The sequence below is a fragment of the Mustelus asterias genome, chromosome 1, assembly GCF_964213995.1.
Source record: "Mustelus asterias chromosome 1, sMusAst1.hap1.1, whole genome shotgun sequence".
Taxonomy (NCBI): Eukaryota; Metazoa; Chordata; class Chondrichthyes; order Carcharhiniformes; family Triakidae; genus Mustelus; species Mustelus asterias.
Window position 1 is genome coordinate 151,752,135 of NC_135801.1, and position 12,503 is coordinate 151,764,637.

Genomic DNA, 12,503 nt, shown 5'->3' on the forward strand with positions numbered 1-12,503 from the left:
ATTCATGTTTGAAAGTCCAGGGTTTTATTTTCATACCATCGCTCCTCTTGGTGTAGCTGGAACACACTGTAATATAGATCACTTAAGTACCATCATTGAAATGTCAAAGAACCATAAAAACCCGACAATGCAGAAGAAGCCATTCAGCCCGTTCAGTCTGCACTGACTCTCCAAAAGAGCATCCGCTCTCCACCCTATTCTCCCCTCCACCCTATCCCCATAACTCCGTGCATTTACCGTGACTAATTCATCTAACCTACACATATTTGGACACTGAGGGGCAATTTATTATGGTCAATCCACCTAACCTGCTCATCTTTGGACTGTGGGCGGAAATCGAAGCACCCAGAGGAAACCCATGCAGACATAGTGAGAACATGCAAACTTCACACTGACAGTCAATCAAGGCCACAATCAAACCTGGGCTCCTGGCTCTGTGAAGCAGCAGTTCTAAGTAATGTATCATCATGGCACAGAAACAAGGAACAGAATAAATAATATTCTGGAATTGTATGTTGCATAATGAACTCTATTATTGCCATAATGAAGTCAGTAATAATTAAGAGCTTTTGTAGATGGCATGACCAATGGCTTATCCCAGAGACCAACTATGTGGCATGCTAAAAGGTTGAGGACAGATGCTATTGTGAAGATTAAGGCATTGCTTCAGCAGTTTAGTGATTTGCAACTTCTGAAATTACCTTAAATGAATCTTTAAAAATTAACTTAAGCTAAAAATCGCTTAATAAATGATGCAAAAGATAATTGACAGTGTTTGCACAGAGATATCACAAGATGATGGGAAAATGTGTTAAACTTTGGGAATGAAGTCCTCCAGGTCCTTCTTGATGCAAGCATAGTTGGAGTTGGGTAAAATGATGTGCGTGAGATGAATGATTTTAGCTAAAAGTATAAATCCTTGGTGAGAGCAGAAAAATCCAGCTTTTTCTGGATTTCAATTGTGAATTCAACTATCTATTGTAGTTTCTCTATTGGTTTAGTAAGACTGTCTTAAGCTGGAGGTGACTATTCTTGTAGTCCAGTGTTTGTACATAGTGGAAGGTTTGGTGCTTTCAAGAAATACTCTTTTGTTTGTACAAGGATAAACTTAAAGGTAAGTGAGTAGAAGAAGCTTGTGACCCTGAGAGACAGCTTTTGTTAACTGCTCAACTGGTAAGTTTGAGAGCTTCAGTCTCTGAAAATATTTCAATGTCTGAAATTATATCCGTCACATAGACATTTACATGGAATGTGGGCACCGCTGGCTAGGTCAGCATTTATTGCGCATTCCTGACTATCCTTGAGAAGATGGTGGGGCCATAATTTTGATCTGCGACAGTCCATGTGGTGTAATCACATCCATAGTACTGCCAGAAAAGGTCACAGGGTTTTAAAGAAATGGTAATATCCAAGTAAGAATGGTGTGTGGCTTGGAAGGGATTTGGAGATGGTGGTGTTCTCTTGTATCTGCTGCCCTGTTCTTCTGGATGGTTTGGCTTCTGGTTTGTAAGTTACTATTGAACAAGCCTTGGTGACTTACTGCAGTGCATCTTTTAAATGGTGGACATGTTTCTACCATTGTACACCAGTGGTGGAGCAAGCAAATGTTTAATGTTGTGGATAGGGTGCCAATCAAGCGGGCTGCTTTATCCTGAATGATTTCAAGTGCCTTGAGGATTGTTGTAGCTGCATTCATCCAGGAAAATTGGGACAATTCCATCTCACTCTTTGTGCCTTTTCAGATGGTGAAAAGTCTTTGGGAGTTAGGAGGTGAATTACTTGCCACAAATAACAAGTAAGAGTCTAAACTTTTGTGGCAAGTAATTCACCTCCTAACTCCCAAAGACTTTTCACCATCTGAAAAGGCACAAAGAGTGAGATGGAATTGTCCCAATTTTCCTGGATGAATGCAGCTACAACAACTTTCAGTGACCTGTGTAACTGTACACTCAGGTCCCTTTGCCTATCAATACTCTTAAGGGTTCTGCCATTTACTGTACATTTCCTATCTGTATTAGACCTTCCAAAATGCATTACCTCGCATTTGTCCAGATTAAACTTGATCTGCCATCTCTCCATCCAAGTCTCCAGCCGATCTATATCTTGCTGTATCCTCTGATGGTCCTCATCGTTATCCGTAAATCCACCAACCTTTGTGTCATCCGCAAACTTACTAATTAAACCAGTTGCATTTTCCTCCAAATCATTTATATATATTACAAACAGCAAAGGTCCCAGCACTGATCCCTGAGGAATGCCACTTGTCACAGCCCTACATGCAGAAATGCTCCTTCACTGTTACCCTCTGTCTTCTATGACTGAGCTAGTTCTGTATCCACCTTGCCAGCTCACCTCTAATCCCGTGCGACTTCACCTTCTGCAACAGTCTGCCATGAGGGATCTTGTCAAAGGCCTTACTGAAGTCCATGTAGACAACATCCACTGCCCTACCCTCATCAATCATCTTCGTCACTTCCTCAAAAAACTCGAGCAAGTTAGTGAGGCACAATCTCCCCTTCACAAAACCATGTTGTCTCTCACTAATACATCCACTTATTTCCAAGTGGGAGTAAATCCTGACTCAAAGAATCCTCTCCAATAATTTTCCTACCACTGACTTAAGGCTCACCAGCCTGTAATTACCTGGATTATTCTTGCTTTACTTCTTAAACAAAAGAAGAACATTGGCTATTCTCCAATCCGCTGGGACTTCCCCTGTAGCCAGTGAGGATACAAAGATTTCTCTTAAGGCCCCAGCAATTTCCTCCCTTGCCTCTCTCAGTATTCTGGAGTATATCCCATCAGGCCCTGGGGACTTGTCTACTTTAATATTTCTCAAGAACTCCAATACCTCCTCCTTTTTGATCTTTTGACCTTTTTGATATCCTATGTGTCTTCATAGAATCACAGAATCCCTACAGCGCAGAAGAAGGCCATTTGGTCCATTGAGCCTGCACCAACAATAATTCCACCCAGGCCTTATCCTGCTAATTCCCCTGACATTAAGGGTCAATTTAGCATGGTGAATCAACCTAACCTGCACATCTTTGGACTGTGGGAGAAAATAGAGCACCCTGAGGAAACCCACACAGACACGGAGAGAACATGTAAACTCCACACAGACATTCACCCAAGGCCGGAAGTGAACCCTGGAGCGTGGCACTGTGAGGCAGCAATGCTAACCATTGAGCTTCCATGCCATCATCTTGGCTAACACTTATTCATAAACCAATGTGAAAAACAGATGATCCAGCCTTTATATATTTTCTATTTATGAGACCTTGCTGTACACAAATTGGCGGCTACATTTTCCTACATTACAACAGTGAACATTTTACATTTCTGTATCCACTTCTTTTTATCTTGGTGATCTTTAACTTAACGACACCCAAAATATTTTTACACCATGTTATCGGGTAGAAATTTGAAAAAACTTAATATCTTGTCAGTGATTATAATGTGGAGGATCATAAAATTTAACTGGAGGAGAAGAACTTAATAATACACTCTATAACTCTGTATACCACAGCTGACATGTGAGAAACATAATTATTTGTTCTCGGGTTCTAATTTAGTTGAATAAGAAAACTGAGTGCAGGAAATTCCACATTAGTTCTGCTTTAAAATTCTTAGAAAGGAAAAAATAATTAATACCTGTTTGTTTGCAATTAGTTGTCTGATAGATGATATAATTGAATGTTATGGCTTACCCATAATTTGCAGCTGCAAATTTTCCAGTGCATCTTTGCAAATTCCATCCATTGTAAGTTTGATAATATCTGTATGAACAAGTTCATCCTGGAAATAGGAAAATTATAGTCACTTTAGTGACTGTATTATCCAAACTAAATGCTTGTCACATTATGATGGAAAACCACAGATTATACTTCTAAAATTTTCTCTGGCTCCTCAACATCATGGGCAAGATTTGCTAAGGTGGGTGTCTGGACTGTCAGTCAACTTGAGCTGGAAATGGGACTTCGCCCATGATATTGACAGGAGGAAGCAATTAACAACTTGCAGGTGGGAGAGATGGCCAATGAAGGTCAGTGGGAGGACCTTCCACATTGCTGGCCTAACCAGAGGGCTGGCAGTTCTGGAGCCACAGTAACATTGCTGAGAGCAGTGGCTGCTGCTGAGGTAGAGAGAACACGAGGGTGCCTCAAAATGGAGGTGCCCTCATAAAAGTAAGCATTATGCACATTTTTAAAATGGGGCAAGCAGACAGGCACAGAGAACGGATGGCATATCCTTCCAGTGGCATGACTGGGGTTTCTAACACAGTCTTTCCTGCCAGTGGCCCCCTCCCCGCTCCTGAACCTCTGGTGGTGATGTCCCCCCTCTCTCTTGTTGTTTTCCCTACCCCTAAAGCCACTGGGAGGCCAGCTCCATGTCGCAGATGTCTTCCACACATAATTTCATTGAATATCAGGGGTACATGGTGAGATTCTCTCCCATAGATGCTCATAGCCAGGAACTTCTATGGTGGAAATTTAACTTGCCACTTATCAGCCCAAGCTCAATATTATTGTGGCAAATTATATTTTATTAAGATGCTGCTAGAGTATTTTACATTTTCAAAGTAATCTATCAGCAGAGGGCAGCAGAGTGGTGATGCTGATTGGCTGATGCGGGGAACATTTGCATAGGTGCAGTCACTGCTACCAGAAGGTAGACTTCCAGAAGACACCCTTCATGTTCAAGTGTCCAGCAGAGGACAGCAGAGTGGTGATACTGAAACCAAAAGAAAAAAATGCTGGAAAATCCGACAGGATCCTCCATCTCCTTTTCTCTCAAGGCCTCAAGGACATTACGTGCTGACCACGGCTTGATCGCCATGTGGTCAAAGGTGTGTTTCCGGAAACATTTCTCCACAAAGGACAGGTGCTGCGGTACGGTCCAACTACTTGGAGCGTTCCGTGGCAATGTGGCCAGACCCATCCTCCGCAACACTTGGGACAGGTAGAACCTCAAAAAGTAGTGGCACTTGCTGTTAGTGTACCGAGGATCTACACACAGCTTGATGCAGCCGCACATAAAGGTGGCCATCAGGATGAAGGCGGCGTTGGGAACATTTTTCCCTCCGTTCTCTAGAGATTTGTGCATTGCTTCCCTCCGGATACGATCCATCTTTGATCTTCAGATAAATTTGAAGATGGCCTGGGTCACTGCTGCTGGGCAGGATTTGGGGATAGACTAGACCTGCGCCACGTACAACAACACGGACAGTACCTCGCACTGGATGACCAGGTTTTTTCTGGTGATAGAGGGGAGCGTTGCTCTCACAAGCCCAATTTTTGCCTCGCTTTGGTGATGGGCTCCTCCCAGTTTTTGGCGCATGCCCCAGCCGCTCCAAACCATATCCCCAGCACTTCAAGGTAGTCTGCCCTGACGGTGAAGGGGACAAAGGATCTGTCAGCCCAGTTCCCAAAGAACATGGCCTCGCTCTTGCCCCGGTTGACTTTGGCTCCCAAGGCCAGCTCGAACTGCTCACAGACTTGGAGGAGTCTGCGAACAGTCGAGGGGTCCGAGCAGAAGGCAACCATGTCATCCATGTACAGGGAGGCTTTGACCTGCATGCCTCCGCTGCCTGGGATTGCAACTCCTTTGATGTCTGGGTCACTTCTGAGGGCCTCAGCAAAGGGTTCAATGCAACACACAAAAAGGACGGAGGAGAGAGGGCAGCCCTGCTGAAACCTATCTGATTCCCACCCATTGATTGAAACTGCGCTACTGATGTCTGTGTAGAGCAGTTGGATCCAATTGCAGATTCCCTCCCCAAAGCCCATTTTGGAGAGCACATCCATCATGTAGCTGTGCGATATTCTGTCAAACGCCTTTTCCTGGTCTAGGCTGATGAGGCAGGTGTCCACCCGCCTGTCCTGCACGTAGGCGATCGTATCCCTGAGTAGCATGAGGCTATCAGAGATCTTCCTGCCGGGTACAGCACAGGTTTGATCAGGATGGATCACTGACCCCAGAACAGACTTGACCTGGTTGGCGATGACCTTGGCTAGAATTTTATAGACCACGTTCAATAGTGAAATGGTTCGCCAATTTCTAATTTCTTCCCTTTCCCCCTTCTGCTTGTAGATGAGGGTGATGATGCCTTTCCTCATGGATTCTGACATGCTGCCTTCCAGAAGCATAATCTCGTATACTTCCAGCAGGTCCGGGCCCATCAAGTTCCACACTGCCGAGTAAAACTCAGCCGGTAAGCTGTCGCTTCCGGGAATTTTACCCTTCTGAAAGGAATCGACGGCCTTTGTCAGCTCATCCAGAGATAACGGTCTGTCCAGGCTCTCCCGCTCGCCGTCGTCTAAGACCTGCATGATAGACGACAGGAAAGACTGGGAGGCCGTGCTGTCTGTTGGCTTCAGGTCATACAGTGTGGCATAGAAGGATTTGCAGATCCTCAATGTCAGACTGCGATGACCTTACAGAGCCATCTTCTTCCTTCAGGTTGCGGATTACAGAGGTTTCTCTGTACACCTTTTGGAAGAAGAAACACGAGCACGTTTCATCCTGCTCCACAGAACGGACCCTGGATCGGAAGATGACCTTGGAGGCCTCCGAGGCAAAGAGCGAGGCTTGCTGGCTCTTCACCTCCCGGAGATCCTCGACATCAACCCCCATTGACTGCAGTATGCTTTTCTGGAGTCGGGACATTTCCCCCCGTCTCTCCCTGGCCTTCTGAACCCCTTTGTGGATGAAGAACCTCTTGATGTTGCCCCTGATGGTTTCCCACCAGAGCGATGGAGACTCAAAGAAGGGTTTCACGGTTCTCCAAACGTGGTAAACCCTTTTGAATTCCTCGAGGTTCTCTGGGGTCAACAGTTCTACATTTAGCTTCCAGGACCCCCTGCCCACTTTCTGGTTTTCCTTCAGCTGACAGTCGGCCAGCAGGAGGCAGTGGTCAGAGAAGAACACCGGCTTGACGTCGGTGGACCTGACCGTGAGCGCGCGGGATACAAACATGAAGTCAATCCTGGAGCAGACAGACCCGTGTGGCCGCGACCACGTGTATCTTCGCTGCCCTCTGTCTGCTGGGTTGCTGAAGACGTCGTGCAGCTTGGCATCTTTGACTGTTTCCAGCAGGAGTCTGGACGTAGCGTCCAGTTTGTTTTCAGCCCTGGTGGATCGGCCGACCGTGTCTGTAATGCAGTTAAAGTCCCCACCCAGAATGATTGGCCTGGAGGTGGTGAGCAGCAGTGGCAGCTATTCAAAAACTGCCAGCCGCTCGGTCTTGACAGGGGCACATGCATTAAGCAGCCTGAGAGGGCAGTTCTTGTAGGTGACGTCTGCTATGAGGAGGCGTCCTCCCACCACCTCCTTAACTTCGGAGATGGTGAAGTGATGGAGGATCCTGTCGGATGGTTCCCTGAGCAGACTGTCAGTGTCATCTGGCAGAAAGCCTCATCACCAGAACTCACAAACAAGCACCAAGACCTGGCTTGGCTGGTGGTGAGAAGAGTACTTCCCGTCAGATCCTTTATGCACGCTCGAGGTCTCAACACCACCGCACGCTGCCCTCGAAGCGGCTGCGGGGGTGATGAGACGGTCGCACATCTCCTTGTGGAATGTGCCCTTGCAAAGAAGGTCTGGAGTGAGATGCAGTGGTATTTGTCGAGGTTCATCCCGAGCAGCTCGGTGACGCAGGACTCTGTGCTCTACGGGCTGTATCTGGGCACGCACACCGAGACCAATATCAACTGCTGCTGGAGGGTCATCAACTCGGTGAAGGACGCACTTCGGTCCACCCGAAACATGTTGATCTTCCAGTTGAAAGATTTGTCCTCGACCGAGTGTTGCAGACTGGCACATTCCAAGGTCCAGGACTACGTGCTGAGGGACGCGCGCAAGCTTGGGGCAGCCATCGCAAAGGCACAATGGGGAAAGGCCACTGTGTAAAGCATTTCAACCGAGGCAGACCGAGGACCCGGTAACTGCAGAACACCCTCAGCCTGCGTAACTGTGTGCTAATCTGAAAAACAACAGCACACAGTAAAATCTGATGTATGTATACAGTTTCAAGTACTGAAATGTAATGAATGTAATGTCGTGTAAATAAGCATCGTATAGTACTGTAAAAATGACTGGGGTTTTTTGCACTGTTTGTAATTATTGGATATGTCGTTTTGCAATGGCTTATTTGAGAGTTTTTTTTATGAATAAAGTATAATTTTGAAATTAAAAAAAATGCTGGAAAATCTCAACAGGTCTGGCAGCATCTGTAAGGAGAGAAAAGAGCTGACGTTTCGAGTCCAGATGACCCTTTGTCAAAGCTGGAGTCACTGCTACCAGAAAGTGGATTTCCGGAAGGCACTAATTGCGTTTGAGTGAAGACATGTGTCCAGCAGAAGGCAGCAAAGTGGCGGCGCTGATTGGCTGTTGCGGGAAAGATTTGCATAGGCGCATGCATAGGCATGTAAAATCGCTGGCTCCCTGATGAGCTCAATGCATTCTACGCTACCTTTTGAGCAAGAGGTCAGCGAGAGCATGCCCTCCACCCTGGAAGCCCTGGATGAACCTGTATCTGGGGTCACCATTGCAGATGTCAGAGCAGCTTTCTTGAAGGTCAACCCACGGAAAGCGACTAGCCCGGATGGCATACTCGGACGAGCACTCAGATCCTGCACGGATCAGCTGGCGGAGGTATTCACAGGCATCTTCAATCTCTCTCTAAAAAAATCTGAGGTCCCTATCTGCTTCAAGAAGATGACCATCATCCCGGTACCTAAGAAAAGCCAAGCAGCGTGCCTTAATGACTATCGTCCGGTGGCTCTGACATCCATCATTATGAAGTGCTTCGAAAGGCTAGTCATGGCACAAATCAATTCCAGTCTCCCAGACTACCTGGATCCACTACATTTTGCCTACCGCCGCAACAGGTCCACAGCAGACACCATCTCCCTGGCTCTGCACTCAACCCTGGAGCACCTAGATAACAAAGACACCTATGTCAGACTCCTATTTACTGACTACACTCAGCCTTCAACACCATTATTCCTACGAAACCCATCTCCAAACTCCATGGCTTGGGCCTCCATTCCTCCTTCTGTGACTGTATCCTGAACTTCCTAACCTCACAGACTACAATCAGTAAGGATAGGCAACAACACCTCTTCCACGATCATCCTCAACACCTGTGCCCCACAAGGTTGTGTTCTCAACCACCTACTATACTCCTTATACACCTCTGACTGTGTGGCCAAATTCCCCTTCAACTCGATTTACAAGTTTGCTGATGACACCATCGTAGTGGTCGGATCTCAAACAATGACGAGACAGAGTACAGGAATGAGAGAGAGAATCTGGTGAACTGGTGTGGCGACAATAATCTCTCCCTCAAAGTCAACAAAACGAAGGAGATTGTCATTGACTTCAGGAAGCGTAGAGGAGAACATGCCCCTGTCTACATCAATGGGGACGAAGTGGAAAGGGTCGAGAACTTCAAGCTTTCAGGTGTCCAGATCACCAACAACCTGTCCTGGCCAACACTATAGTTATGAAAGCCCAACAATGCGTCGCCTCTAATGTCTCAGAAGACGAAGGAAATTTGACATGTCAGCTATGACTGTCACCAACTTTTACAGATGCACTATAGAAAGCATTCATTCTGGTTGTATCACAGCTTGGTATGGCTCCTGCTCTGCCCAAGACCGCAAGAAACTACAAAAGGTCGCAAATGTAGCCCAATCCTTTACGTAAACCAACCTCCCATCCATTGACTCTGTCTACACTTTCCACTACCTCAGCAAAGCAGCTAGCATAATTAAGGACCCCACACACCCTGGACATTCTCTCTTCCACCTTCTTCCGTTGGGAAAAATATACAAAAGTCTGAGGTCACGTACCAACCGACTCAAGAACAGCTTCTTCCCTGCTGCTGTCAAGACTTTTGAATGGATCTACATTGCATTAAGTTGATTTTTCTCTACACCCTAGCTATGACTGTAACAATACATTCTGCACTCTCGCGTTTCCTTCTCGATGAATGGTATGCTCTGTCTGTATAGCGCGCAAGAAACAATGCTTTTCACTGTATGTTAATACATGTGACAATAATAAATCAAATCAAATTAAAATAGTAAAGGCTGTGTTAGTAATCCTAGTACTAGACAGGTCAGGCAAAAGCAAGGCAGAGAGCAAGAGAAGTCCAGATTAAAATGCATTTATTTCAGTGCAAGAGGCCTGACGGGCAAGACAGATGAACTCAAGGCATGGATGGGTACATGGGACTGGGATATTATAGCTATTACTGAAACATGGCTAAGGGAGCGGCAGGACTGGCAGCTCAATGTTCCAGGGTACAGATACTATAGGAAAGATAGAACAGGAGGTAAGAGAGGAGGGGGAGTTGCATTTTTGATTAGGGAAAACATCACGGCAGTTCTGAGAGGGGCTATATCCGAGGGCTCGCCCATTGAGTATATATGGGTAGAACTGAGAAATAAGAAGGGGGAAATCACTTTGATAGGGTTGTACTATAGGCCCCCAAATAGTCAGCAGGAAATTGAGAAGCAAACATGTAAGGAGATTACAGATAGCCCCAAGAAAAATAGGGTAGTAACAGTAGGGGATTTTAACTTTCCCAACATGACTGGGACAGCCATAGTATCAGAGGCTTGGATGGAGAGAAATTTGTTCAATGTATTCAGGAGGAATTTCTCATTCAGTATGTGGACGTTCAGTATAACGAGAGAGGGGGCAAAACTTGACCTTCTCTTGGGAAATAAGGAAGGGCAGGTGACAGAAGTGTTAGGGAGGGATCACTTTGGGACCAGTGATCATAGTTCCATTAGTTTTAAGATAGTTATGGAGAATGATAGGTCTGGCCCAAAAGTTAAAATTCTAAATTGGGGAAAGGCCAATTTTGATGGTATCAGACAGGAACATTCAGAAGTTAATTGGGGGAGTCTATAGGCAGGCAAAGGGACGTCTGGTAAGTAGGAAACTTTCAAAAGTGTGTTAACCAGGGTTCGGGGTAAGCACATTCCTCTTAGAGTGAAGGGCAAGGCTGGTAGAAGTAGGGAACCCTGGATGACTTGGGATAGAGGCCTTGGTCAAGAAGAAGAAGAAGGAGGCACATGACATGCATCGGCAGTTGGGATCAAGTGGATTCCTTGAAGAGTATAGAGGGTGTAGAAGTAGAGTTAAGAGAAAAATCAGGAGGGCAAAAAGGGGACACGAGATTGCTTTGGCAGATAAGGCAAAGAAGAATCCAATGAGATTCTACAAATATATAAAGGGCAAAAGAGTAACTAGGGAGAGAGTAGGGCCTCTTAAAAGTCAACAAGGTCATCTATGTGCGGATCCACAAGAGATAGGCGAGATCCTAAATGAATATTTCTCATCAGTATTTACTATTGAGAAAGGCATGGATGTTAAGGAACTTGGGGAAATAAATAGTGATGTCTTGAGGAGTGTACATATAACAGAGAAGGAGATACTGGAAGTCTGAAAGCGCATCAAGGTAGATAAGTCCCTGGGACATGACGAAGTGTATCCCAGGACGTTGTGGCAGGCTAGGGAGGAAATTGCAAGTCCCCAAGCAGAGATATTTGAATAATCAACAACCATAGGTGAGATGCCTGAAGATTGGAGGGTGACAAATGTTGTGCCTTTGTTTAAAAAGGCCTGCAGGGAAAAGCCTAGTAACTACAGGCCGATGAGCCTCACGTCTGTAGTGGGTAAGCTGTTAGAAGGCATTTTGAAAGACAGGATCTACAGACATTTAGAGAGGCAAGGACTGATTAGGGACAGTTAGCATGGCTTTGTGAGTGGAAAATCATGTCTCACAAATTTGATTGAGTTTTTTGAAGGGGTAACCAAGAAGGTAGATGAGGGCAGTGCAGTTGGTGTTGTCTACATGGATTTTAGCAAGGCCTTTGACAAGGTACTGCATGGTAGGTTGTTGCATAAGATTACATCTCACGGGATTCAGGGTGAGGTAGCCAAATGAATACAAAATTGGCTTGGCGAAAGAAGACAGAAGGGTGTTGGAGAGGGATGTTTTTCAAACTGGAGGCCTGTGACCAGCGGTGTGTCTCAGAGATTGGTGTTGGGTCCACTGTTATTTGTCATTTATATTAATGATTTGGATGAGAATTTAGGAGGCATGGTTAGTAAGTTTGCAGATGACACCAAGATTGGTGGCATAGTGGACAGTGAAGAAGATGATCTCGGATTGCAACGGGATCTTGAACAGTTTGGGCCAGTGAGCTGACAAATGGCAGATAGAGTTTAATTTAGACAAATGCGAGGTGATGCATTTTGGTAAATTGGACCAGGGCAGGACTTACTCAGTTAATGGTAGGGCGTTGGGGAGAATTACAGAACAAAGAGATCTAGGGGTACATGTTCATAGCTCCTTGAAAGGGGAGTCACAGGTGGACAGAGTGGTGAAGGAGGTATTTGGCATGCTTTGTTTCATTGGCCAGAACATTGAATACAGGAGTTGGGACGTCTTGTTGAAGTTGTACAAAACATTGGTAAGGCCA

The 12,503-nt window shown here is 45.7% G+C and overlaps 1 protein-coding gene across 1 annotated transcript in view; it reads right to left on the minus strand.

The window, feature by feature from the left end:
* Positions 1-12,503, minus strand: part of dnai1.2 (dynein, axonemal, intermediate chain 1, paralog 2) — a 208,152-nt gene that overhangs the window by 85,592 nt on the left and 110,057 nt on the right. Inside the window, exon 14 of the mRNA XM_078242014.1 lies at positions 3,711-3,798. Within this exon, the coding sequence (XP_078098140.1) occupies positions 3,711-3,798 (88 nt within the window). The remainder of the gene's footprint in view (positions 1-3,710; positions 3,799-12,503) is intronic.